This window comes from Myxocyprinus asiaticus, chromosome 8 (genome assembly GCF_019703515.2).
Source record: "Myxocyprinus asiaticus isolate MX2 ecotype Aquarium Trade chromosome 8, UBuf_Myxa_2, whole genome shotgun sequence".
NCBI lineage: Eukaryota > Metazoa > Chordata > Actinopteri > Cypriniformes > Catostomidae > Myxocyprinus > Myxocyprinus asiaticus.
The window spans coordinates 2957788-2984934 of record NC_059351.1 but is presented as its reverse complement, the minus strand read 5'-3'; the positions used below and the strand labels follow the sequence as shown (position 1 = coordinate 2984934).

At 38.3% G+C, this 27147-nt stretch overlaps 1 protein-coding gene across 4 annotated transcripts; it reads left to right on the top strand.

Moving 5' to 3' along the window:
- The first annotated feature begins 1300 nt into the window (after positions 1–1300).
- LOC127445156 (condensin complex subunit 3-like) lies at positions 1301–26536 on the top strand. Of its 4 annotated transcripts, none has more exons than XM_051705013.1 (22): positions 1301–1438; positions 2609–2723; positions 2823–3044; positions 11641–11869; positions 11997–12142; positions 13104–13188; positions 13273–13468; positions 14051–14200; positions 18311–18451; positions 18629–18752; positions 19708–19797; positions 19896–20081; positions 22430–22540; positions 22754–22873; positions 22955–23185; positions 23836–24017; positions 24121–24283; positions 24397–24567; positions 25419–25545; positions 25681–25719; positions 25840–25906; positions 26044–26536. In XM_051705013.1, exons 2-22 carry the CDS (start codon positions 2616–2618, stop codon positions 26168–26170), a joined length of 3015 nt encoding a protein of 1004 aa, XP_051560973.1. In that variant the 5' UTR covers positions 1301–1438; positions 2609–2615; the 3' UTR covers positions 26171–26536. The 4 variants fall into 4 exon arrangements, with proteins under 4 accessions (XP_051560973.1, XP_051560974.1, XP_051560971.1 ...); XM_051705014.1 differs by having other exon boundaries at positions 1368–1438; positions 2606–2723; XM_051705011.1 differs by lacking the exon at positions 1301–1438 and adding an exon at positions 1660–1805.
- Positions 26537–27147: the final 611 nt, after the last annotated feature.

Sequence of the window (27147 nt, the reverse complement as noted above, 5' to 3'; positions counted from 1 at the left end):
ATAAATCTCAGTGACTGCTCTGTTATTGAACACCTTCACTCATGAATTGAATTAATGATGACTGACTGTGAATAATGAATTTCTACACTGGCATTGATAACTGAAAACTAGAGAAGGGTATAGCTGCAGGCATTGCTCCAAAAAGGGGCGGGAGCTCCAAATCGGCAGCAATATATAGGGAGCCCCTTACCTAACCCTAACCATATGTGGAGGTGTCGCCCCCTTTTTGAGTTGGCGTAACCCCATTTTGGAGTAACCCCACCTCCTTCTAGGAAAACCACCAGTACCGCCTCTCCCTATACACATATTACGCAGTGTGCGTAGGGCACCAACTCCCTATGGGGCACCATCTTACCCTAGGGGGGCACCAAAAACTCCACCGGCTGCCCTTACTCACACGTTCTACATTATTCAAGGACCCGGTAGCAGTTGCGGAACACAGACTACCGCTTTGCACTCGCCCCACGCCTCGCAACTCTCATTCCACCAACCAGCAACCAACCTCGTTAGAACAGGGTTGACTTATGTTGGTGAAGTCCCCATAAATTCCTAATAACCAACATAAATACATATAATATAGCATATGGCTATCAAAAAGTGCCCAGGGTTTTGGCACTAAAACACATAAAAAAAATTGACCTAGTTAAGTTTTTTTTTTTTTTTTTCACGTTGTGGTTTCAGGGCTTCCGTACTGTATGGGAGAGTGTAGAGCTGCAGCCTGAGAGTGACTGATCAATAAGTCAGCCGATTACTACGGTAGATCAGTAATGCTGCATCCATAGAACAAAATAAGCCATATCTGTTCCATTTGTCAGCACTGGACACGAACCAGTCACAGCTGTTTGTGATTAGAGGATAAGGCATAGCTATTAAATCATTTTATGGAGACTTTCGTTTATATGTCAGGTCCAGATCTTTGAAATTAATGAAGCTAAACGAACTTTTGTGAATGTTTTAGTGCTAGCAGATACCTAAGAGAGGCAAAAAGGTCCTGTGATTTGACTGCAGCTTTCTTTCTCAGCCCCTTTCTGCTCCAAAAACATTAGGGTGATGACCGGGATGATTGCCGCTGTGTGTAGAAGGTAACGCCCTGGCAATCCAAGTCTCGCGAGAGCGTCATTCGTTGTTACTAAAGTTAGATTTAGGGGTAGGGTTAAGGTTAGGGTTATGTGTAGGGGTAGGTGTATAGTTTCTGTGGGAATCCAAATAAACACAATAAACAGTGTGAGTGCGTGAACGTCGAACGCGGCTCTCGCGATACTTTCTGCAAACGAGGGTTACCTTCTAGAAGTGCTGTATCTCCAAAGTCGTTTTCAAAGTCTTTTTCAAAGTCAATTCACTGACGGCCATCTTTGGAACGCTCTCGGGAGGCTATTTCCAGTCATGCCAGTGCAGCTCCTATCTACCTGAATGGGGAGAGACTTAAATCTAAAAAACGGTTGGTCAAGATTACGATCAAATAACATATTTCAAATCAGCAATAAAATGTGACAACACTGGAATCAGAAATTGTGCTTTCTTAGCTCAGATTACGCTAGAAAACGCAATTTTCCCGTCTTGTATCGCTAATACGCATGCGCTTTCTTGAGTTGATTGACAGGCGATGTCTGTATCTAAAAGGTGATTGGCTCTTTTAGCTGTAAGGCGGGACATCCGTTCCGTTGGGCGATCCAATTTCTCACATGCATTTGAATAGAAGTGGCGCATCTCATCTAATAAGATGTGTCTGGTATTTCTCGCGAGAGCGTTATTTAAAAAGTGGCGCTTTCGCCATTGTTCACAGTTCAAAATCCGACTTCCTGCAGGTACGACACATATTTTATTCTTTTATCCTAACGTCTTGGTCAGATTTTAAATATTACTTTAAGATACTAGAGTAGTTACCGTTTTGGGAAATTTAAACTTGGTAAAGTTATAATATCAGGAGTTATTTCGTCGTGTATTTTTGAGGTTGTTGCTTCTGTCGGGCTCGTTCAGTTTCATTTAGATCATTAAAAGTGCGAGGAAACATCAGGTAACGATTCAGTCATGTTGATTTAACGGTATACATCTACAAAACACGTCTGTTATGTCTAATATTTGAACACCGACCGTTCATGTGAAGTGTGTTATTAAAAGCCAAACTCTAACGTTACTCATTGATGCTAATCTGCAGCTTCATTACAGAAAACTAAGTGTGTGTTTGTTTGTTTCTGTGTTTGTTTGTTTCTGTGTTTGTTTGTTTCTGTGTGTGTGTGTGTGTGTCTGTTTGTGTGTGTGTGTGTCTGTTTGTGTGTGTGTGTGTCTGTTTGTGTGTGTGTGTGTGTCTGTTTGTGTGTGTGTGTGTGTCTGTTTGTGTGTGTGTGTGTGTGTCTGTTTGTGTGTGTGTGTGTGTGTGTCTGTTTGTGTGTGTGTGTGTGTGTCTGTTTGTGTGTGTGTGTGTGTGTCTGTTTCTGTTTGTGTGTGTGTGTGTGTGTGTGTGGTTGTCTGTCTGTGTGTGTGTGGTTGTCTGTCTGTGTGTGTGTGGTTGTCTGTCTGTGTGTGTGTGGTTGTCTGTCTGTTTGTCTGTGCGTGTGTGTGTCTGTTTGTCTGTGCTTGCGTGTGTGTGTGTGCGTGTGTGTCTCAGCAGCATCAACATGACTGGAGACACTGATCTGGAGATTGAAGAAGCTTTCCGTCGTGCACAGAAAGCTCATAACAACAAGGCCAAACTTGTGGCCAGTTTGAGGAACAGCTATAATAAGGTACATCAGAAGTATCATTTAGAGCTATTTTTTTTTTGTTTATATAGTTTGTACATTTTTCAGCACGTTCACTAAATTTTAAACCTGTTCTGTGTGTAGTTGGAGGACAAGACTGAATTCCATGAGGAGTTCATCCGCTGCCTGAGGTATGCCATGATCATTTACACCCGAGAGCCAGCAGTGGAAAACGTCATTGATTTTGTCACAAAGTTTGCTGCTAGTTTTGAAACGCCTGTAAATGAGGCAGAAGAGGAGGAGGAGGAGGAGGAGGAAGATGACGACAATGGGTTCTTGAACTTCCTGTTCAGCTTCCTGTTGGAGGTAGTGCCATTAGCTATGTTTCCATCCAAGTTTGCAAATTTAAAGGTGCACTCCGTAACTGTTGTCTTTGTCATCTTGGACTTACACTGACACCTAGCAGCGTGGATGCGGCATCATTTAAATCGGTAGTTTTCAGTTTCAGGTGCCATTGCAGAAATGTAATATTCAGTCATCCATGATTACTTTAATCAATGAGTGAAAGTGTCCAATAACAGGACGATTACTGAGATTTAGTAGTATTCGGCTGGTCATGTGATTCTAACATGGCAGCCCCCATGTGTGGACCCTCTCCATGTAGAATATAACAGCTTTTATAAGCAGTGTTGGGTAACGTTACTTTTAAAAGTAACTCGTTAAAATATTACGTTACTCAAAGTAGCTAATTAAAAAGTAATTTTGTTTTATGGAAAGTAAAGCGTTACGTTACTTTTGTGTTACTTTTTTCTCACCGCCACTCTTCTGCTGTGCATTCAATATTTAGATGTACAAAAAGTCAGCAATCATTCCACGTTGTATTTAACTGTATAATCATGCCGTGGCCATGGGAAGACTTCTGGCTTATGCCTGTGCTATAATATACCACGAAAATGTGTGTTTGCACACTGTTAAATGCAGCCTACATGAATCAATTGTGAGAGTCAAAGTGTCACTTGCCTGAATGCTACATTTTTGACAATGTTGCCATATGAGGACACATTTCTTAACTCTCTCTGTGATTGTCATGACAATTGCAAAGTTTATTACGGCTGCTCATGTAAGCTCCAGCGCGCATCAAATCCACCGCTGCAGATGAGTACAACTGGATTCCACTGAAGCGTTCAGATTTACATTCCTTAACCAGCAATATTTTGCAGTTTTTAAAACATAAATCTCAGGGTGGGCTAAAAGAAGACTTGTTGAGCTCTGCCCATCGCTGGTCAGCATGGCTCATACTCTCTAGAACTACAATACCCATCATGTGCACACTACATTGCCCATCATGCACACATACTACAGCTTCATTGTGCATCGCTGATAAGCAAGCCTCCCACTCTTTAGAACTACAATGCCCATCATGCACTACGCCCCCTCCCCGAAGTTTGCACAGTAGAGATGTAAAAAAAGCAACGCGTTATTTAATTTAAAAAGTTACTTTATGGTCTAAAATAAAAAATATTGTGTTGCTTTATTCGTTACTTGAAAAAGTAATCTGATTACGTAACACTGTTTATAAGGTTACTGATATGACTGGAGTCTTCATTTTAATGTGAGTAGTCATGTTTTCCTACAAATATTGGAAAATTACAAATCATGTCTTTAGGAGAAACTTTTTAATGAGGAAAAAATTACTGAGTGCACCTTAAAGGAATATTTCAGGTTCAATACAAGTTAAACTCAATCGACAGTATTTGTGGCATAATGTTCATCACCACAAAAATTTATTTCGACTCGTCCCTCCTTTTCTTTAAAAAAGCAAAAATCGAGGTTGCAGTGAGACACTTACAATGGAAGTGAATGGGAAAAATGAAAATGAATGTGGGCAATTTTTGGAGGGTTTAAACTAGGGGTGCACCGATCGATCGGCCACCAATCTAAATTGGCCCATCTTTGTCTTAAAGGCGGGCGTACACAGTGTAGTTTTCGGCTGTCATACGTGGTCCCTACTGATTTTATTTATTTATTTATTTATTTATTTTTTTCGGGGGAAATTGCATGGAAATCGTGCGGGGCCGAGCGGCTTACGAGCAGCTCACGACCTCCCAATAATTTTTAAAAATGTTTAAAACATTTGGACTGATTTAGCGATCTACCTGAAGCTGACCAATCAGGAGAAGGTGTTACAACTCACACGATCAATGTAAACTGAGTGTTCATGAAGCTTTTACACATTTGGGGAAAATTGTGTTAACTGTTTTTCCTATATAATTCAACGACCACATCACTGGGAATGATTCTACAGAAATGTCATGCTGTTCTCTGCTCGTCAAAGACATCATTTGCTATACGGGTTGCGCTAGAAAATCTATCACTCTGACGGACAGAGTTTTCAAATTTCCGTCATAGTCTTTTTATTCGTCATACTTGCATTCGTTTCAGATCTTGGGCTACATTTAGGGGGTATAGGTTATAATTGTATATGCACACAATAGTGCATATGTGAGATTTTTTTTTTTTTTTTTAACTCTCTAAGCGCGTGTTTAGTGAAACAAAGGACTTCTAGGTTGAAAGTTCTACCCGTCAATCAACCGCTGCTCTAATAAGAATTTTAAACTTTGCTGTGTGAGGCTTTAAAGCACATTCACATGGACAAGAAGACCTCACGAATCTTCAGAAAGTCTGCTATCAACATTCAAGCGGTGACACAGATGAGAAGGACGTAGCCTACATCTAAACCTGAATAATACCGGTAGCCTACTCCACTAAAATAACTCTGCACTAAACATCATGTTTGCGCTTAAATTAAATCCAAGTATAACTGACCAAGTACATTTTGTGCACTTTATAAATATAAAGTTGGGTATCGTCGGCATAACAGTGGAAACTTATTCCATGATTCCTGATAATATCTCCCAGGGGAAGCATGTTTAAGGAGAAAAGCAGAGGCCCTAAAACTGATCCCTGTGGCACTCCATACTTTTGTTTGATTTGACAATTCCTCTTTACACATACAAAGTGGTAGCGGTCTGTTAAATAGGACCTAAACCATGCTAATGCAAGTCCACTAATGCCAACATAATTCTCCAGCCTATTCAAGAGAATGTTGTGATCTATGGTGTCGAAGGCAGCACTAAGATCTAAAAGCACTAGAAGAGAAATGCAGCCGCGATCAGATGATAAGAGCAAGTCATTTGTAACTCTGATAAGTGCAGTCTCTGTACTGTGATGGGGTCTACATCCTGACTGAAATTGTTCATATATACAATTTCTCCGTAGAAATGAACATAGTTGGGAGGACACTACCTTTTCTACTATTTTTGACATGAATGGGAGATTTGAAATCAGTCTGTAATTAGCCAATTCTCCTGGATCAAGCTGTGGCTTCTTAATAAGTGGTTTGATAACTGCCATTTTAAAGTTTCTTGGGACAAGTCCTAACGATAGCGAGGAGTTAATAATATTAAGAAGAGGTTCTGAGATTACATGGAATACCTCTTTTAAGAGCTTAGTTGGTATTGGATCTAACATACATGTTGTGGCTTTTGATTTTTTGATAGGTCATGAAGAGCTAACAAAACTTATGACAACAAAGGATTGAAGTCGCTCGTGAGAAATTATGAGACCCTGTTTTCTGAGGTGCCGTGACAGTTGATTGCATAATTCCAATTTAGTTTCTGATTATTTCAATTTTATCAGTAAAGACATTCATGAAGACATTCATTACTATTGTGCTGCGACGGAATATCTGGTTCAGTCAGTGCTTCATTCCTAAACAATTTAGCCACAGTACTAAATAAGCACCTAGGATTGTTGTGGTTATTTTCTATGAGTTTGCTAAAATATGCTGACCTGGCAGCTTTAAGTGCCCGTCTGTAGCTACAGACACTATTCTTCCATGCACCGTGAAAAACCTCTAATTTTGTATTCTTCCACTTGTGCTCCATTTTCCAAGCTGCTCTCTTGAGAGCATGAGTGTGGGATCGAAGGGGGGTGACTGTCAAGAGTGCTAGAGAAGACTAATATTTTCTGTTATTACTTAAAGTTCTTCTAGATGTTTTGGCTTACTGAGTATGTGAGACAATTCTGGAAGATTATTAGTGAAGCTATCTTCAGTGGTCGAAAGAATAGTTCTACCTGAACGATAGCGTGGTGTAGATTGAGTGACATTAGCTGATCGCAGCAGACAAGAGACGAGGTAATGATCGGAGATGTCATCACTCTGCAGTAGAATTTCTATAGTATCAACATCAACTCCATATGACAGAATTAAATCTAGCGTATGATTATGGCGATGAGTTGGTCCTGTCACATTTTGTCTGACTTCATAAGAGTTGAGTATATCGATAAATGCTAGTCCCAATGTGTCATTTTCATTATATGTGTGAATGTTGAAGTCACCAATTAAAGCTCTATCTATATAACCAGAGTATGGCCCAGGTGATCTATATACTGTAGCAAGGGCAAAAGATGACCAAGATGTATTTATGTCTGACGGTGTCACATTAAGTATTATTAGTTCAGAAAACTTAAACTTATATCCTGTCCTTGTCTGAGTAACATCAAAAACATCACTGTAAATTGTAGCAACACCTTGTAACATGTGCAGGGGCTCACAACCTCCCGAGTGTCAGAACTCGCACCGTGTTCGCCCGGTTTAAGTCTGTGTTCGGCGATTAGCCGATCGTGCCTAGAATCAGGGCTGATCTTTTTTGCAGCATGCAGGGAATCACATATACACTACTACTCTAATGAATGAGTGCTTTCTCAGCACTTGATTCATGACAGAGTGACCACTGGAGGGTGAATTGTTGGCAAATCGAAGTATTCACGAATTTAAACTTTCTGACATGCTGTTATTCAGATGAATATGCAGGTTTGTTTTTAAAAATGTGTAAGAATAACACGTGTATGAATATTAAGTTGCCCGCTTTCTAAAGTCATTATGGTAGTAATTCTGACTTGCCGCACAAATAAACGTGCGTATACAAATCTGAGTATATGTGATGTAACGAGTCGTGACAGTCAGCCGTTGTGTTGAGCGAAAGAGACTGTTTGAGCAATCATGAGCACTTCAATATGCTCACTCGCTCTCAATATTTCATCAGTCACTCATCTCAGCGCTATTCTGTGAGGATCCCAATTTAAATCAGATTAATGTTGGGCACAATAACACTTATAACAGACGTAACTGTTTAAACTTCAATAACGGCACCGCGTCTTCACACATTTGCTTAATTATTGATTTGTTTTACAGCAAAATGCCAGAGACAGTAAATAAATCAAATATTAATGATTTCTCACTGGAGCAGTTTTAGAGCTTGTAATGAATATATTTATTTTTGATTTTTGAACGTATCTCTGCTGTGTGTGATGCTCTCATGGATTTTACTGGTTGCCAGTGTGTCACAATGACCTTTTGACATTGACAACAGAACTATTCATAACTGTTTCAAAACAAATAAATGTTAGCAATTCACAATTAATGTAATTAATGACATTTTAGTAACTTTATAAATGGTTCCATTCGTTAACATTAGTTAATGCATGAGGTATCATGAACAAACAATGAACAATATATTTTTACAGCCTTTATAATGTTAATAAAATTACAATTGTTCATTGTTAGTTCATAGTGCATTAACTAATGTTAACTAATACAACTTTTGAATTAAAAAAATGTAATGGTATATGTTGCAACTAACAAAGTGTTACCGTATTTTAACTGTGTGGAGCATAAAAATATAACTGCACCGTATAAGTTGCAAAAGTGTGGCAAAGGGCACTTTTTAAAAAATCGGTATCGGCCGATCTTGGTGTTAAAAAATCGGAGACCTGGTGTCTGCCTCAAATTTCCTGATCGGTGCACCACTAGTTTAAACACAGAAATGTGAAGCTTATTTTATACAAGCACTTGCATTAACTCTTCTGATAAAATGTGTGTATTATTTGACCTGTAAAGTTGTTTAAATCGTCATTTTTACAGTACTTTTAGGGTTTGATGACATTACATCATCATGGTAATGAAGTTGTAAAATTGGCTATAACTTTACACAGAAAAGGTAAGTGATATCACATCACACTAAAATAATTTTTACATGCATATCTTTTATGTCTTGTGACAGGGTTCGTACAAGGTGCTTGAAGTACTTGAATTTAGCAAATTTAAGTCCTGTAAAAGCCTTGATAATTGCAATTTTTACCAAGAGGTGCTTAAAGTTCTTGAATTATAGAAAATCTTAAAATACGTTGCTTATTTCATTTAATAAATGAAATGTATTTATTTTCGGAAAAACACGACGACAGACCACTAGACAACTGCTAAAACAGGCAGTGCATCGACAGCGCTGTCACGTGGCACCTGTTACTTTTGGCAGCGCTGTTCAGAATGGGCCAATCACAATCAAGCGTTACTGGAGGATTTAAAAAAAATATGTTTTATAGATACTGCTGTTGCGGATTTAACAAGTATGAATTCTTGCAACTATCAGTTTTAATTACAAATTACTCTCCGGATTGAAAAAATGAGATGTGAAACCTTTTGAATGATCTGAATGCAGATCAATGGAGAATTAATTTTGTGAGCCGTGTAGCGCCCCCTTCTGTAAAGAGAGCTTTGTATCTCACAAAATAGGTTATTTCTGACAACATTTGTGTCAATATCAAAAAATGTTGACAAACATGTCCCTTGACTTTTTTAGTCTTGAAAAAGCTTTCACATAGCAAAAAAAAAATAAAAATAAAAATAATAATAATAATTCTATAACCTAACCTTTAATGATATGAAATGGCTTGACTCTGTTTTGCGAATTATTTAGAAAATATATTTGAAATTGTTAATTGCCTGAAAAAAATCCTTGTTCCCTTCATCTGTTGCACCACTTCTGTGACATGTAAAGTTATTTGTGTATTTATTTTGTACTTTTTTTTTTAATAAAAGCATTAGTGCAAGGCCAAACAAGTGTGCAAAAAAGCAAAACAAAATTATTATTAATAATTTAAATTTAATGTTTGTCCCTTGGTTTCATGTTATTGGTTTTATCAATGTTAAAATGTTTAAAAAAATAATTTTAAATACCAAAAGTTGTAGAAAATAATATAAGATTTAAGTTCAGTGGCTGCTTAAATATGCATATAGTGATTTATTTTTTTCCCCAGCATGTTAAAAAGTTATTAATTCACATTTAACTAATATTTTCACACAAAAATATTTGGTGTTGTACCCCATTTAACCCTCATTAGTGTTAACTTAGTGTTAACTTGCTTCGTTCGTAAAACAAAATTAAATAATAAAAGAACAACAGCCAAATTGTCTTTTATGAATAAAAATGAATGTCAACATGTTACAAAATGTTTACCCTCAGCGTTTATAGGCCAAAACTGAACTGAATGGAAAATTTCAATATTTTGTATGTTGGAAAGTCAAACATTTTTGAGAATGACCCATTTGCAGTTTGGGTCGGTTCCTCACATAAATCTGTTGTGTGACTTTAGAAAACATAAAACACAGCACATGAGTCATATGAACTACTGTTTACAGACACAGTTATTCACTTTTGTTGGAAAGGGAAGTGTGTTTTAAAGGAGCACACTACAACTGCACATCAATTTCATCATGAATGAACCAAGAATTGTTACTGTGAGAATATGTAGTTAAAGATGCTTATTGTTGTACTTGTAATAAGTGGTGTTTTATAAAAATAAATGAACTGAATGGTTAAAATATTTTTATTTAAAATTAACAAAAATAATTTGTTTTAATGACATCTCGAGCATAGTCCTTGAAAACAAATAGAAATGTGCTTAAAGTCCTTGAATTAACTTTGAAGCATCTGTACAAACTCTGTTGTGACTATACTTCTGAAAAAGTGAGTATTTTAACATTTGCGGTTTGACCACATTGACTTCCATTGTAAGTGACTCGCTGGACCCAAGATTTGTTTTTTTTTTTGTTTTTTTAATAAAGAAAATGAGGGGCGAGTCTATTTTTTTTCTGGTAATCAATATTATGCAACATGCTGTCGATTGAGCTTAACTTTTATTGAATATTCCTTTATTTTGAAAAACCATAATATTGCAAAAACAATGTGCGAATAAAGCCGGGTTTCCATCCAATGTGTTCAAAAGAACAAAATAGTCACTTTCAGATAAATTATAGCCATAATTAATAAAATACTCGCAGTTAACAACATGCAGACAAAACACTCTTAAAGAATAAATAACTCTTGTGTCTCATGTCTGGGAGCGACAGCGCGTCACACACTTCTGGGAGCACCACGTTCATCCATCCTTATGACTTTACCATGCGGATCTAACCTATAGGGTATTTTTCAAATAATAAACATGCTCTTTGGCAAAATTCAAGTTTGTGTTCGGCTTACTTGCTCAGCAAACTCTTTGCAGGCTTCAGGACAGTTATTTCAGGATTACCAGAGCAGCGTTTCAGATGCGATGATTGATTGGCTAGTCCAGTTATGAAAGAATTATTCCGTGACGTTTTTGATGCACACCTTGTATTCCTTAAAAACTCAGGAGTTTATTTGGTAAATGTGTTCCCATCATAGTTTATACTCTTTTCTTCTTGCCAAATAAAAAATGTGTCGACCTCAAGCAAGTGAATACTTTTTTTTTTTTTTTTTTTTTTTTTTTTTTTAATGCAGATTTTGGGGATTTTATTTGCATCTTGGTGATTCCATTCAGCAGTTTTTATGTGATATACCAGAATGTACATATAAATACATGGATGGAAACCCAACTACTGATATGCAGGAACATTTTGTCTGGGCAAAAAACATTATGCACACCTCGTAGCAGATCAAAAATGTGCTTGCAAATAAAGTGTTTGAAATTTAAATTAAACTGATTTTGGAATTGTGGCATTTAAGTTTCATTGTCCTCTGGATATTTCCTTCTTTACATTTATATTTCTAATCTATCTTCACCATCTTGTTCTCTCCCTCAGTCTCATGGTGCAAACAGCCATGCAGTGCGGTTTCGTGTATGTCAGCTGGTGAATAAGCTGCTGGGCAGTCTGAGTGAGAACGCTCAGATAGATGATGATCTATGCGACAGGATCCATGAGGCCATGCTGGTCAGAGTCACAGACAAATACCCTAATGTCAGGATACAGGCAGCATTGGCCATGGCCCGACTGCAGGACCCCAGTAACACTGACTGCCCGACTATCAAAGGTACTTAAAATGCTCATAATTGCACACATGCTCTCCATTGGTACCAAAGTCCCAACTCACATTTACTGTAAACACATAAGAGATTGACCCATTGAATAAGAATTAAAATGGATTTGTGTGCATGTAGCGTATATTCTGCTTCTGGAAAATGACTCCAATCCTGAGGTTCGACGTGCTGTGTTGTCCTGCATTGCTCCCTCGGCCACTACACTCTCTAAAATCTACAAGCGCACCAGGGATGTCAAAGAGAAAGTCAGGAAACTTGCCTATCAGGTAAAATTGTCTAGCAATATAACAATGTTCACCCTGCAGTGAATGTGTAGAAATTGGAAGTGGGATTCATGTTGAATCGTATGGGCATCATTTGGTTTTTTTAGTACTTTCAGCTTTCTCATCATTTATGCACCCTTATACTGTCTCAAATTCATATGACACTCTTTCTTTTGTGGAAAACAAAGATAATCTAAAAGATCTTTAGTGTGTTTTTGTCTGTGCAAGCCAGTCAGTGGGCTCCAAAAAAGGATGTAAAGGCAGCGTAGAAGTGCTCCATACCACTCGAGTGGTTTAACCTGGATCTTCTGAAGAAATATGTGTGTGTGTGAGTAACAGATCAATATTTAAGTACTTTTTCCTTTCTCCTTCTTGTGTTTTTGGTAATTCACCAAGGAGGACACTTTATGATACAAAATGACTGAAATATTGATCTGTTTCTCACCCACACCTATCATATCATGTCTGAACACATGGATTTAACCACTGGAGTCTTATGGATTACTTTTATGCTGCCTTTGTGGATTTTGGAGCTTAACATTTTTGGCACCCATTCACTTGCGTTGTATGGATCTACAGAGCTGAAATATTCTTAGTAAATCATGAGAGAATTTTTATTGTTGGGTAAACTATCCCTTTAGAATTTTGGTCTGTGTCACACCCATAGCGATCGTATAGTTTCAGAAGACATGGATTAAACTATAGTCTCAGGAATTAATTTTAAGATACCTTTATGGAGCTTGAAAGTTTTGGACCCCATTGATTTGCATTGTATGGACAAAAACATCTCGAACATCCTTAAAAATATCTTTGTTTGTGTTCCGCAGAAAAAAGAAAGTGATTTAATAAATGATGAGAGTGTGATTGTTTTAAGGTGAATTATCCCTTTAAATCTGATGTGTGTGTGTGTGTGTGTGTGTGTGTACTGTATATACTCTGATGTGAGTGCCCATTTTTGACCCAGGTTCTTGCAGAGAAAGTGCATATCAGAGCTCTGTCCATTGCTCAGAGAGTCAGTCTACTGCATGAAGGCCTCAATGACTCTGCAGGTAAGGGAATGCAGCATTGTTAACCAGACTGTCAAAGTGTCTAGTTGTCCACATGTATAAAAGTTAATTGTGCATCTCTCTTAGACTCAGTGAAGGAGGTCGTTAAGACCCATTTGCTGCCTGCTTGGCTTCGCTTGCTCCAGGGAGATGTGTTGCAGTTGCTGCACAGACTAGATGTGGAGAACTGTTCTGAGACTGCAGTGACCACCCTATATGCCATCTTCTCTATGGCAACAAGCCCTGATGAGGTCCTACAGAATGGTGCCAGGCTGGATGAGAGGTCAGTTGTTTGAATCCAAGTACAGGAACAAGCATAGTTTAGTCTTAAGCTTTGTGGGGTGTACACTTGGGTTGAAGCTCTGTAGCTTTTCAGAAGAATTAAAAAATACAAAAAAGCTTTCCAGCAGAATAATAATTAAAAAAAATATTCCCTGCCACCCACCTCCTTTTTTTTGTATGCATCTGCGTCTTGACAAAATATATATGAAATAATTTTGAATAATTGTTAATGGCATCATATGAGGAATTTTAGATTGGAGTAACTTTTCAGGTAAGAGTTGGTGGTACAAAAACGTATTGTAAGTGGACCTTGTGGAAAAAAAATATTTGACAAAATGTGCAATGACCTGTCAAGTGATGCTAAAATTATTAAACAAGTCAAATTCAAATGTTTTGCCTAATTTGAACATGCTTTCTGCTACCAGAGTGTAGTTATCTCTACATTAAACACATTTGACCATATTGAAATCTTTTCTGAAAACCGTTAAGTGTTCTGCTCTTGATGTGCCAATCACTAATTTCAGTTAACGGACTGAAGTATAAGCATCAGTTTCATTGCATAAATGTATGTTTCATTACACAGGAAGCTAATTCCTGTGGGCTCCTTAACATGTGAAAATGTGTTATACTGGAGAGCGCTGTGTGAGTTCGTCAAGAGTAAAGGAGATGAGGGAGAGGAATTACTGGAGCAATTGCTACCTGAGGCGGCCATCTTTGCTGAGTATCTGTACAGGTGAATGAGTATTTGCTGCACATGATCTGAGTTGCATCCCATACAACATGTTTAATGCACAATGTAGTGCTACAACATTGCTTTCACAGTATTTCGAATTCTGTTACGGTATGCATCATAAATGAGTACACCCCTTCTAACCAAAGATATATTTCTATTTCTGAATGTTTACTATTACAATTCTTGTGAAAATGACAAAAGTGGAATGCATAAAACACATACTTAATAACAAAATCGGAAGAAGAAATTTTATCAATATCTGTAAAATAATTTAAATTAGGCAGTTGTGCTAAAGTAAAGGGTTGCAAAAATGAGTACACCCTTGAATACATTTAAAAAATTGTGCAATATTTTTGTACTAAGATTGTCCTCCGTAACTTTTAAATACTGCTCTGACCCTTCTTGACATGAAGTGTACAAGTTCATGACATATTGTCACGTCTATCCTGTTCCACTCCTAGGGGGTTACCTCCTTGAATACTCTGTTTAATGGGGAGTGATGCTCGACTTGCACCCCACAGGTGCTCAAATAGGGTTGAGGTTGGGTGACATTAGGGGTGGACAATATGACCACAATCTTATATCATGATATCACTAAATTATATATATATATATATATATATATATATATATATATATATATATATATATATATATTATATAATTATTATTTTTATTATTATTATTATTATTTTTTTTTTTTTAATCAATAAAAATTGGTTTATATGGTAAATAACCATGTTGTAATGCCTATTTTTGAAAAATCCATTCATTGAATTATTTACTTTTATAAATGAAAACTACTTCCTCTTGTATAATATTCTCTTTATTTGGAACTTGACATAGAGTAAAAAAATAAATCAATTGGTGGGAATCAAAAAGTGGTAATAAACCTTACCACAATGCTAAATTTTACATTTCAGTCTGATGTTGTTGACTAGTAGTATTTTTATAAAACTTTCCTCAAGAAACTCGACATCTGAAAGTAATGCAACAAAGGAAATAATCCATAAATACAAAAATATGTCGTGGTGGCGCGGTTACCTCAATCTGGGTGGTGGAAGACAAGTCTCAGTTGCCTCCGCTTCTGAGACCGTCACTCCGCATCTTATCACGTGACTCGTTGTGCATGACACCGGAGACTCTCAGCATGTGGAGGCTCATGCTACTCTCCGCGATCCACGCACAATTTACCACACGCCCCATTGAGTGCAAAAACCACTAATCGTGATCACGAGGAGGTTACCCCATGTGACTCTACCCTCCCTAGCAACCGGGCCAATTTGGTTGTTTAGGAGACCTGGCTGGAGTCACTCAGCACACCCTGGATTCGAACTCGAGCATCAATACTTGCTGAGCTACCCAGGCCCCACTTCATTAGGCTCTTAATGATTTAAATCATCTCTAGACAATATTTGAATATGAAAGTGAAGCTGGTTTGTTTTCTAATATCTAACATCATTCGAACTGAATTTTATTTAGGGTGATATGTAGTAAGTTTAAAAAAAAAAAAATGACAGATGACACACAATTGTTGCCACATGACACATTGTTTTAGCTGTTTTCCTCATCAGCGTTGGTTAGAATATCAGGCAGTCTCGCGGTTTGAGATGTATGACTTCCTCCATAATATTTTAAGGTAAAAAAAACCTCATAACTCAGTGGAATTCAAATGGGTCATGCAAGTTTTTAAGTTTGTGCCACGATAGAGAGAACCTGAGTGATCACAAACTCTGAGTTTCCCTGTCAGTGGAGCACAATCTGGAAGCCTGCTGGACTCGCGCACACTTTCATGCTTCAGAGACAGCATGCGTGACAATCACGTGATACACGGCTGCATATGTGAAATGAGAAGCATATTTAGGTCGTGAGAAGAATGCCATTGAATTTGCTTAGTCTTACGTGAGGCCGCTCCACCTTCCTTCTCCATTTTTCAGACAGAATGTGTACTGCGTAGAAACTGACTAGATTGAGGTGCACATTTCTTGCCACGCAGTGGTGATTTTGCGCAACCGCGATACAGACGATTATCCAAAATGTATACTGGTTGCGGTTTATTATGTATACCGGTATATCCCCCACCCACCCCCCCCCCCCGTGACATACTATCTTGTTTATCCATAGGAATGTAGCAGTGGCTTTGGAATAATGTTTAGGGTCATTGTCATGGTAAAAAAGTGCCCAACCGCCCAGAGTGGGAAGAGAAGGTGGCGTCTTATGATTTTGCAGAACATCTGTGAATGCATGATGCCATTGATGAAGTGAAAATCCCCCACACCTTCAGCACTCATAAATCCACATATAAGAACTTAATCTACATTGTACAGACAGTACATCACTGTGGGTACCATGCACTTCCCACTGTACATGCATTTTGGATTCCATCAGATACTTCCTGTGTGGAAAACAACCATGCATTCCACTTTGCAGATTGTCTTATGCCGGTTTCACACATCCTCTGTGAGCGAGACGAGAGCGGGGCATGTGCTGCGTGGTTGGGTTGGGCTTTCACATCGGCTACGTCTCTTCTGCAAGACACAGCTGCGGCTCTGTGCAAAAAAAGTTATCTCTAGGTTCCTTCACCAAACATTTTCTTTTAATAAGGCCATAATGCAATTTGTTTTTGAGAGGGGGTAATCGATAAATATAAGAAATTTTGGCTTCATGAAATCGTTTGTACATAAGTAGGAGGACAACATTTACACAACAATGGTAATTTACAGACCCCGGTCCTAACCCACACAGTATTGAGTCCTTAATCGTCTACATTTAGTCGAAAGTTTGTCAGCCCGACAGCACATAAATTAAGTAAAAACATTCAAATAGCAGCATTTTTGTTTTTTGTTAAAACACCTGGTAAAACCGTGTTGAACAGTACAGTAAATTAAAACATTAACTCTACACAATATCTGCACAAATCTGCTGAAGCTACTGTATCCCACACCTTTTCCTTTGCTAATAAATTCTTGTTTAATAAATGCTGAGGGTTGTCCAGAACTTTAATTCTCAACCTCCACAATCAGTCGGGTCTCGTCCATTGTTGTGGCCATGCAAATTTGAATGAGGTAAATTGTTGCTTCAATGAAAACAGCGGGCAGTCATGTGCATTTGTTTATATTTTATCAGCAAACTTGGTCATGATCGGTTAATGTTGTAAAGCCTATAGCCTACTATATCCCTATATATATATATATACATAATCAGGCCAAAGCATTGCAGTTTTATTAATTATTTTATTTAGTTAATTTGTATTTGTTTGTATGCAGATTGTAGTGCTTAAATATTTTTAATTTGCTTTTGGTTATTTTCAATAATCTCTTGATTATTTTTGATTTTGTACACCCTGAGCTGCTGAGTCCAGCGTGAGACGTGCTGCAAAAAACGGCAAAACTATCCGCTCGCTGCCGTGTCTGGGATGCTTCTGAGAAGCATCACCTCTTGACTCACGCTTGCAATGTGAAGGATGTAATCTGTTAATATGGGCGGCGAAACAAAAACGCACTGCTCAAGCCCCGCTCACGGGCGATATGTGATACCTGCGTCACTGTGTGAGATGAAACGGTCACTCCAGTTTGGCTTCCCACAGCTTTTGCCAGCTCTGAGGCACGTGCTTGGCGATTCTTAGCAAAACCACTCATCATGAGGTGAAAGCGTACAGCGATGGTCTGAACATTTCAGGAATCTTGTCAAGTCCATCCTTTTTTAATTTTTCACCTTTTGCTACTGTGTTTTGACTCAATAACAGTTATTTGCTAATACTCATGTACCATTGTCCCCTTTTGTGCAGTTCAATCATTTTCTTTCTTCATCTACTTGACAATTCTCCCCCATGTGGTCCATTTGTTGTCAGCATTGAGTCTGAGAGTGATTCAATGGGTGAAGTAACACTTTTACACTAACTAATCACGTATATGTGTCTGATAGTTGAAAAAAATTACCTGCTGATCAATGTCCTTCAACTAGAACCAGAAAATATTTTGTTACGTTTTATAACTTACAGGAGGGTGTACTCATTTGTGCTGCATACTGTAATTGGTCCACTCAAGTTGCCACTGTCAAACATTTCTTGGCATTTTAGCTATACAAGGAAACCTTTGTGTTGTGTTTCAGTTATCTGAAGACCATTACTCAGCTGTCTGAGGAGCAGAGAGCTGATATGACACAGCTTGAGATGGTGATGACCCAGGAGTTTGTTGGACAACAATTGATTCTGCTAGTAGGGTGTCTGGACACTTCTGAAGAAGGTGGAAGGTATAAGTTCTCAGTACATTTGTTATCTTACTGATTAATCAAGAAGAATAGCATGGTTGCATTAGACAATTAGTAAGGGTTCTTCAGGGTCTTTAAAACCTTGTTTTAACTTGAACTGCACATTCATTTTATATTAAAACAGTTAAGTTTTAATCTTCTCATGATGGTCTGTTCCAGGAAGCGCATGGTGGCAGTGCTGCAAGATATTCTTGTGCTGCCCAACACGCCCACCTCTCTGATTGGTCCACTGGTGGAGAAACTGATTGGCATTTTACGAGATGAGACGCAGAAACTTCAAGTGGTCAGTGCATGATTTTAATTGGTTCACCTCAGTGATTTTCATACCCTTAATGGGATTATTCACCCAGAAATGAAATTCCTGTCATCATCTAATAGTTTCTGATTCAAAATCATGTCTTGAAGTTCAGGAATCTATCTAAATAGATCACCCAACAGTAATTATGAACATTTTAATCTGTCTGTACCCTTGAACATTTTTCTGCTGGGTACCTGTCCACAATCTCTGGAAATGAGCAAGCAGATAATGCTGCCAAAGAAGAATTATCTACAGAATTCAAAATGTGCTCTATATTTTCCACAGATCTGAAACCTTTCATCAATGCATATGTCAAAAGCAAGTGGCAGTCAGAATGGTGTCAATGTTTAGAAAATATATTACATTAAATCAATCCTCCTGATGTTGGGAAAAAGACGTTTATTCCATTTTAATAATAGATGGGACAGTCATCTACATTCTTTTAGGATAGGCCATTTAAGATCCAGCATACATGCCTCATCTTGACAGAGTCCACTGTCTGTTAAACATATTTTATTGGACTGTGGTATTTCTAGTCCACTGAGTTTTATTCTGCCATTGTCACCCTTGGCAAGGTTTTTAACAAAGTCCATCTTATACAGATTTTTAGTGTTTTTTTTGTTTTGTTTTTCTTCTTGATTTCTCAAGCTGTCATTTACTCGCCTTCATGTTGTTCCAAACACGCATTACTTTCTTCACTGATGTCAGGTTTCTAAACAACCAGTTTATCAGTTTTTCTGTATGGACTGGGGAAGGAGCTTTGCATTACTATATGTTTACATATTTTTTCAAAAGACCAAGAAAAATTCCTGTTCATAAAAACATGAAAGCCTGAGATGACCATTGTATTATGCCTGAGATAGTGTATTCCCTGATTTCCACAGTCAAGTTGCTTGCACCATTTTGTTGAAGGTTTAATTGTTTTGTATTTGCTTATCAGATTGCTGAAATAATCTCTGATGTGAGAGAGCCAATCATGCCCATCGCTGAGCCTGTGGATGATAACGAGAAACGCAGGAAACAAGTCAGAGTGAGTGATATTTCATTAACCACAGGAGCTTACAGGTGTCAACCTATTGCACTGCATCTGGCTTTGTTTTTAAAATATTGGGTTTACTCTGTCTATAGCTGGCTGAGGTGCGGGTGCAGATAATGGAAGCGAAGCAGACTCTAGAAGAATGCATCAGCTGTCAGGACTTCAGTCGTGCAGCTGAGCTGAAGGAGTCCATCACTCAGCTGGAGGAGTTAAAAAACCAGCTCGCCCTGGAGGCCTCACAGCCCACTGACAATATCAAGGAACAGCATGTGGAAAAGGTATTCCTCTCAGTCTCATTCCATCACACACACCGAAATCAATCAAATGTGTGCGTATGCAGTGCACCGTCATGCATGTATGCAGGGTTTTTCCTACATTGAAAATATTTTTTGGATTTTCCGGAACAAAATTAATGACATTTATCTCGCGTTCTGTGCTTTATTCATGGAAAATATTCTTCTCATTAAATGTGCTAATCTATTAGGTGTAATCTTTTAAACTATCACAGCTGTGGCTGTTGTAGTTAAAGTTTCTAAATGTGTTTAGGCTACTATTTGTCATTACATTATTTCCTAATATCAAACATCATTCGAACAGAACAGATATTAGACAGGAGGAAACCTTTGTCAATAAGTCTTGGAGGCCCAGACTTTAAACCCCTTTTGCACTTGCCCTTGTATTTACAGTGCAATGCAAGTAGCAAAGGTAAGACCATGGATGGCTCCTCATTTCTGTGGTTAGCTCAATGTAGTTAATTTAATTAAAACCTTATTTCTATAATTTACTAAGTTTGATTTCACATAGACCCTTAAAGTGAAATATTCTGCATTAAATTCAAAAGGTCCTCCTGTTCAATGTAAACACAAAATGCAGTTATGTTAACATTAAGTAAATTCAATGATGTAATGATCCAACTTCGAGCATGTGATTGACATATTTTGTTGATATGAAACAAAAATGAGTGCAAAAATATTTTAGATGAGAAGTGTAAATGTTTTTTTGGTTCATTGAGACCGTGGCGGGGCAAATTAGACTGTGGCGGGCCGCCAGAGTCTAGTCAATTAATTGGAAACGCTGAAACTAATCATATACCGTCTGCATATGCACATATCTCGTTTAAACAGATGTAATAAACCAACCTCACAAAACTTGAACAAATCCAACATCCTGTGGAACGCTCATTAATCTTCCTCTAAAGCACATATTCTAACAGTCTCTCCTCAACAGTTCCCTGTAACTTTTCTAATGATAAAAGGCAAATATCAATAAAAGTTCTATAATATACCATCAGCAAATATGCAGATATCTCATTTAAACAGATGTAATTCACGAACCTCATGGAAATCCAGTGTTTTCTTCCCGTCGAGCGCTCCTCTAATATCTTCCTCAGTGCGTTTTCCATCAGCCAGAATCAAAACTTCAGGATACGGATCAAAAGCTCTTCTGATTCACAAATTACGATGGTCAGTCGGTGACAATCCAAGCAGGTAATCCAGGCCGTTTAAATTGTCAGGAGATTGCTATTCACGCTGGATCTGCACGAGCGTGTGAGTGCAGCAACTTCTCCCAGTTTGGTATGCCCAGTTCCCACTACTTAGTAGGAGGACAAGTCTTAGTTGCCTCCGCTTCTGAGACCGTCAATCCGCACATCTTATCACGTGGCTCATTGTGCATGACACCGCAGAGACTCTCAGCATGTGGAGGCTCATGCTACTCTCCACGATCCACACATAACTTACCACACACCCCATTGAGAGCGAGAACCACTAATCACGACCACGAGGAGGTTAACCCATGTGACTTTACCCTCCTTAGCAACCGGGCCAATTTGGTTGCTTAGGAGACCTGGCTAGAGTCACTCGGCACACCCTGGATTCGAACTTGCGACAATAATCGCTGAGCTACCCAGGCCCCGCGTGAGTGCAACTTGAAAGTAAAAGTGCTTCATGTGCACTATGAGTAAATGTCTTATTCACTATGCACTGTATGTGCAATTGGTTTGATTTGGTAGTTTTTGAGAATGCGATTTTTAATGCGCACATGCCATCCATGGTTGCTGGACTATGTGTACTGTTATTTCCTTCTTCCTAATATATTAACACATTCTTCATGGGAAAATTAATTATTAAAATTTGATGACTAAACAGAAATTGGAAGAAATTACTATCTTATTTAAAATACAATATTTTTTTAGTTTTTTGACAACGTTAAAGTGTTGTGTAAAATTGAGTAAATATAGTGCTAAATAAGAGTTTATTCATTCATATATTATATATTTTAGCATTTTTTGTTTGTTTACTATATTAAATTGTGTGATATATCGGCATTGCATTGGCCTATTGGCCACACTGCTCTCTGGATATTGGCATCGGCCATTAAAATAAAAAACATATCGGTCTATAATTAGAAGCAGAAGTGTAGACACAGTAAATGTAAAAAAAAAAAAAAAAAAAAAAAGTGCTTGTGTGTAGTTTCAGGTGTTCCTGCCCAACAACCCAATTGTATTATTAGACTATTGAAGTACGTGTGTGTGATTTAATATATTTTTTTTATTATTCACAGCACCTGTTGTATATGTGGCTTATGCTGAAAAGTAATCCTGTGTGTGTATGCGTGTTTTTCGCAGAGTGATCCAGAGACACTATTGAAATGTCTGACGATGTGTGCTGAGTTATTCAAGCAAATTAACATCAAGAGAGGAATCTGCCCTACAATGAATGCTCTAATAGAGTCACTGGTACAATATACACACTTATTCTCAATTCTAAGCACGTTACAGCACACATTTCATACACTCATACCCTAAATGCTCTTTATGTAGATGCTAGCTAGTGCGTGTGTGCTTGTGCTTACACAACTTTGGTTAGTGGACCCTCAACACAGAATCAACACAATACTTGACTTGAGCTGCTTTTATTATGAGAACTTCAAAGTGACCTCTCTTCCATAGATATTACCAAGTGTGTCCAACCCTAACCCTGCTGTACGCAACATGGCTATTATCTGTTTGGGAACTGCTGCTCTCCACAGCAAAGACCTCGCCAACACTCACCTTGTGCTGCTCTTGCAGGTAATTTATATCACACACTTGTGTAAATGAAGACTGAATTCACTGTGTCTTGAAGGGGAATTTATCTTTGTTTGTGTGTAGATCACGCAGCTAGATGAGCCTAAAATCAGAATCAGTGCTCTCCGAGCACTTGTTGACCAGCTTCTGCTGAACGGCCTCAACATCCTGCAAGACAAGCCTGCCCCTCCTTCCTCCCAAACACCTGACTCACCAGACAACACTGATGGACATTCTAACCAACTAGCTAAGGATGAGGAGGAGAGTCCCATGCAGAGCATTCTAAAGATGCTGTCAGAATTCCTTGATAGTGAGGTACTGCATGTTCTTGTTACAATAGCCACTTTCACTCATGACACTTGTAAAATTGTTGTATTAACTTTTACGATAGAAGTACAACTGTAACTTGTCTTATGTATTGCAGCTAGAGATTGACTGATATGGATTTATTTAATGGCCAATGCTGATATCTAGCAAGCATGGTGGCCAATTGGCTGATATAATGCTGAGATGTCAGCTTGTTCACGTCTGCCGAGCCTGCGGTACTGTTTAAATGAGACTTATTTGCACGCCAGTCTATTGTGGTAACACCAAAACAGGCGATTCTTTGCGCTGTCACAGCTTGCAAACGTAGTTGGCTTGTGCTGATTTGAAAAAAAAAAGGCAAGGCACTGTTTGGAGCTGAATGAACAATATTTGCACCATTTTCATGGCAAATGTTTACAACTCAAATGTCAAACTCCTTTGATAATAGACTTCTTTCTGCAGAGCATCCAAACCTCAGATATTTTTTAACTGTTAATGTTTCGTGTTCATACAGTGCATTAAGTCAGAACTTTTTTAGCAACTCCTTGAGCCAGCAAATTGCCAGTGCTGATTTGCAGGCATTTTCACTGCTGTCCCTGTTCATACAGACTCTAAATGGAAAAATGCTCAATTTAATGCAAATAAAAAATCTCTCTCAGATCTGTGAACTCCGCACCGAGACAGCAGAGGGTCTGGCCAAGCTGATGTTCTGTGGGAGGATCGTAAGTCCAAAGCTTCTCTCCCGCCTGGTGCTGCTGTGGTACAATCCTGTAACGGAGGATGACCTAAGACTACGCCATTGCCTCGGGGTATTCTTACAGATGTATGCCCGAGCGAGCAGGTATTCATACAGGGATATCCTACCTCATTTAAACTAAAAGCTAAGCAGAAGATTGTTGTTACCACAATGACATGTAATCATACTGTTGTTGTTTATACTCTAGAGCAAATCAAGAATGTGTGGAGGAAAGTTTTCTGCCAACCATGAGAACACTGTTCAACGCTCCTGTGACCTCTCCTTTGTCTGAGGTAGACACCTCCAACGTGGCTGAACTCTTCGTTGAGCTTACACGACCCAGTGCACTTGTGCAACCTGCTGCCATACAGGTATGCTTGTACATACTACAAAAATAACAGTAAGGGGTTTTGATCACACACACTGCTAGACAATTACATTCATCTCTGTTGATAATAAAAATTATCAAACATCTCTATGGCAGGGTGTGTCCGTACACGACTCTCTGGCAGCACGTGTTTGTAATGAGATCTTGAGGGACGTCTCTGCTCCTGAAGTGCGTCTCTACTGTAAAACCCTCAGCTGGTTGGAGATTAACACTGAACCAGGACCTGCCAACAGTGAATTGCAGCTCCTACTAAAAGACATTTTACAGGTACTACCATAGTTATGTCATGCTTGCGTAATCACAATTAAACCATGCGCACCAAAGCGAACGACACTTTTGCCTCTGTGCGTCACATGCTGTAATTCAGCAGTTGTACATGTCCAGGAGAAGGTGACGAAATCTGATGACAAACTATCTTTTTTTGAGGACTCAGCTGGTTGCACGCTCGCTCACCCACATATATAAAAGGCACCTCGCCTCTTCTGTGTTCCACAAAGTTTCCCTGTCACTCATGCTCCATTTCGGACTAAACTACCAGTGTGAGCCCCCTTAAAGAAAAGGAGTAATGAGTCGAAGTTAATTTTTGTTGTAATCAACATTATGCCACAAATGCTGTTGATTTAAGCTTGTATTGAACCAGGAATATTCCTTTAAGGTGAGATCTAATCCTGATTACGTTAAATAAGCCTGCTACCGATCAGATTTGAATTTATGGACCTGTTGTTTGACAGCAACTCCGATGTTCTTCAAAGAATGTAACAATCCAGAATCGGTTTAAACTGTAAACGATGAAATCCAGATAACTCCGTAATCATTAATATGCTGCAATGACAAAGAAAACGCCACCATACAAAGAATGCAAATGACTTCCCTTTTGTAGAGCATCCCATCTGGGTTTGATTTTGTAAGTTATATAAGATTGTCTTTCTCTGTCATTTGCTAAAACTGTTTATATGTCATATTAAATGCACTAAAGACATAAAATAGTGGCAGAAAACAAACATTATTAATTGTGTGCCTTAACTTTGACAGGCCTACCAATGGAATAAAGTTGGCATGAGGTATAGAGAAGAAGAATATATCCATCAGTTTAACAGTGTCTGTCTTGTGTAATGCAGGAAGTGAAAGATAAGTACTGCACAAGGGTTATTGAGAAGCTTCGTAACCAGCTTAATGGGGATCATTCTACTAAATCGGCCAGTAACCAGGACACCACCTTGCTTGCCCTGGATGATAACATTGGAGGTACCAGTTTACAAAAATGCATACTTTACCACTCTGTAGTCACATCTCAGAGTGAGAAGGAAATAAGTTATTTTATACTGTCTGAGAGTACCTGAAAGTAGTTACACTGATAAACATTCCCATGCAAACTTTCAGAGACCAAAGATGAGACTAAACCTAAACGTGCCAAAAGAGGTACAGTTTACACCATTTTACATTTTATTGAATTTGAATAATCTTTTTGCTTGCTATAGCATTTGATAAAATTGTTGTATTTATTTGTAGTACATTATCAAGTCTGATGTGTCTTTTCAGGCCAGAAAAAAGCTTCCACTGCCAAGAATGGGAGGAAAGCCAGTAAAGCAGAGTCCTCTGATGAAAGGTGCGCTTGCTCCACCTCTTGATCAAGGATTTGTGACATGATGGCAGTTTCGTTTCTCAATATCTCAAATATGCATGTGCTGTTGTAGATTGTCTAAACTTCAGCATGTGTTTTTTGTACACCTGCTGTCTCTATAGTGATGAAGAGAATGTTCCTGAAGCCCCTACATCAGTGAGACCAAGTCGCCGTGCTAAGCTGGCTGCTCTGGATAAAACTAAACAGGATCTCACTGCCCTCATGAACCAAGAGGCCAATGGTTCATAGGTCAGATTTTTTGCACTCTTAATTTAGAGCAGCAAGTTATTTTACCACTTCCACATATTCATGACTGGAATAATGGTTTGATGTCTGTTGTAGCTTGCATTACCTACATTTCTATAAAAATATAGAGGGATTGGGCCTAACTCATTCCTGCCGCCATCAGTTTATTATTTGCTGTTATAAATCGTTTGTACCACAAATAAATGTTGGAACCATTGGTGCATGTCCATAACAGCTGAGAAACCAGCTTAAGGTACCATTGTAACATGGACAACTTCTTACTTTTTTCTTTATTCAATATGCCTTTCTCAAAATAAAATGTTTTTCTAAAATTCTTCACAGAATAAAACTATTGACAGGAAAATGAAATCATGTATTTGCAATAGTTTTTATTGTTCTAATGATGAGACATTGAAAAGTGTGTGTGTATATATACTTGTATATAAAAACAAGAGATGTTTATATACAACCTATAGCACCAATTAACAAGTTGACAGTGGCCAAAACCTCAAAATAGCATAAACGAACATGGTAATATACAAAAGGCCCATTCCAAGCTCCAGCATACTGTTGGCATAGGTATACACACATAATGCACAAATTAACCTCTGCGCATTCTCTTGCCACATTGAAACCAGTGGGCGGCTCCAGAATGTTGGTAATTGAGGCCCTTAAACTGTAGCTGGTTGGTGTTCAACCAGCTGTGGCACAGTCAGTGCCAATAAAAAGGTTTCTGCACTAGCCAATCTCTGCAGTACATTTACACATGCTTGTGTTAGACAGTAGAACCCTTTATAATGAAACATGAGCAAATCTAGTAATTAATTCAGTAGGTTAAGAACAAATGCCTCTAGCGAATCATGATCCAGACACTAAATTATCCAATCTAGTAGTAACCAGTTTGATAAAAAAAAAATCCAGGCTACATGTCAAAATGAACCAGTTTTCTCGGAGTAGAGAATGTAAGGAGAACAGCGGGG

Bases quoted from the DNA above. Each gene is read 5' to 3' on its own strand.
- LOC127445156 (XM_051705013.1), top strand. From the start codon at position 2,616: ATGACTGGAGACACTGATCTGGAGATTGAAGAAGCTTTCCGTCGTGCA. The intron at 13,189-13,272 runs GTAAGGGAATGC...CATCTCTCTTAG, and splicing joins AGGCCTCAATGACTCTGCAG to ACTCAGTGAAGGAGGTCGTT. The intron at 22,874-22,954 runs GTAATTTATATC...GTTTGTGTGTAG, and splicing joins ACCTTGTGCTGCTCTTGCAG to ATCACGCAGCTAGATGAGCC.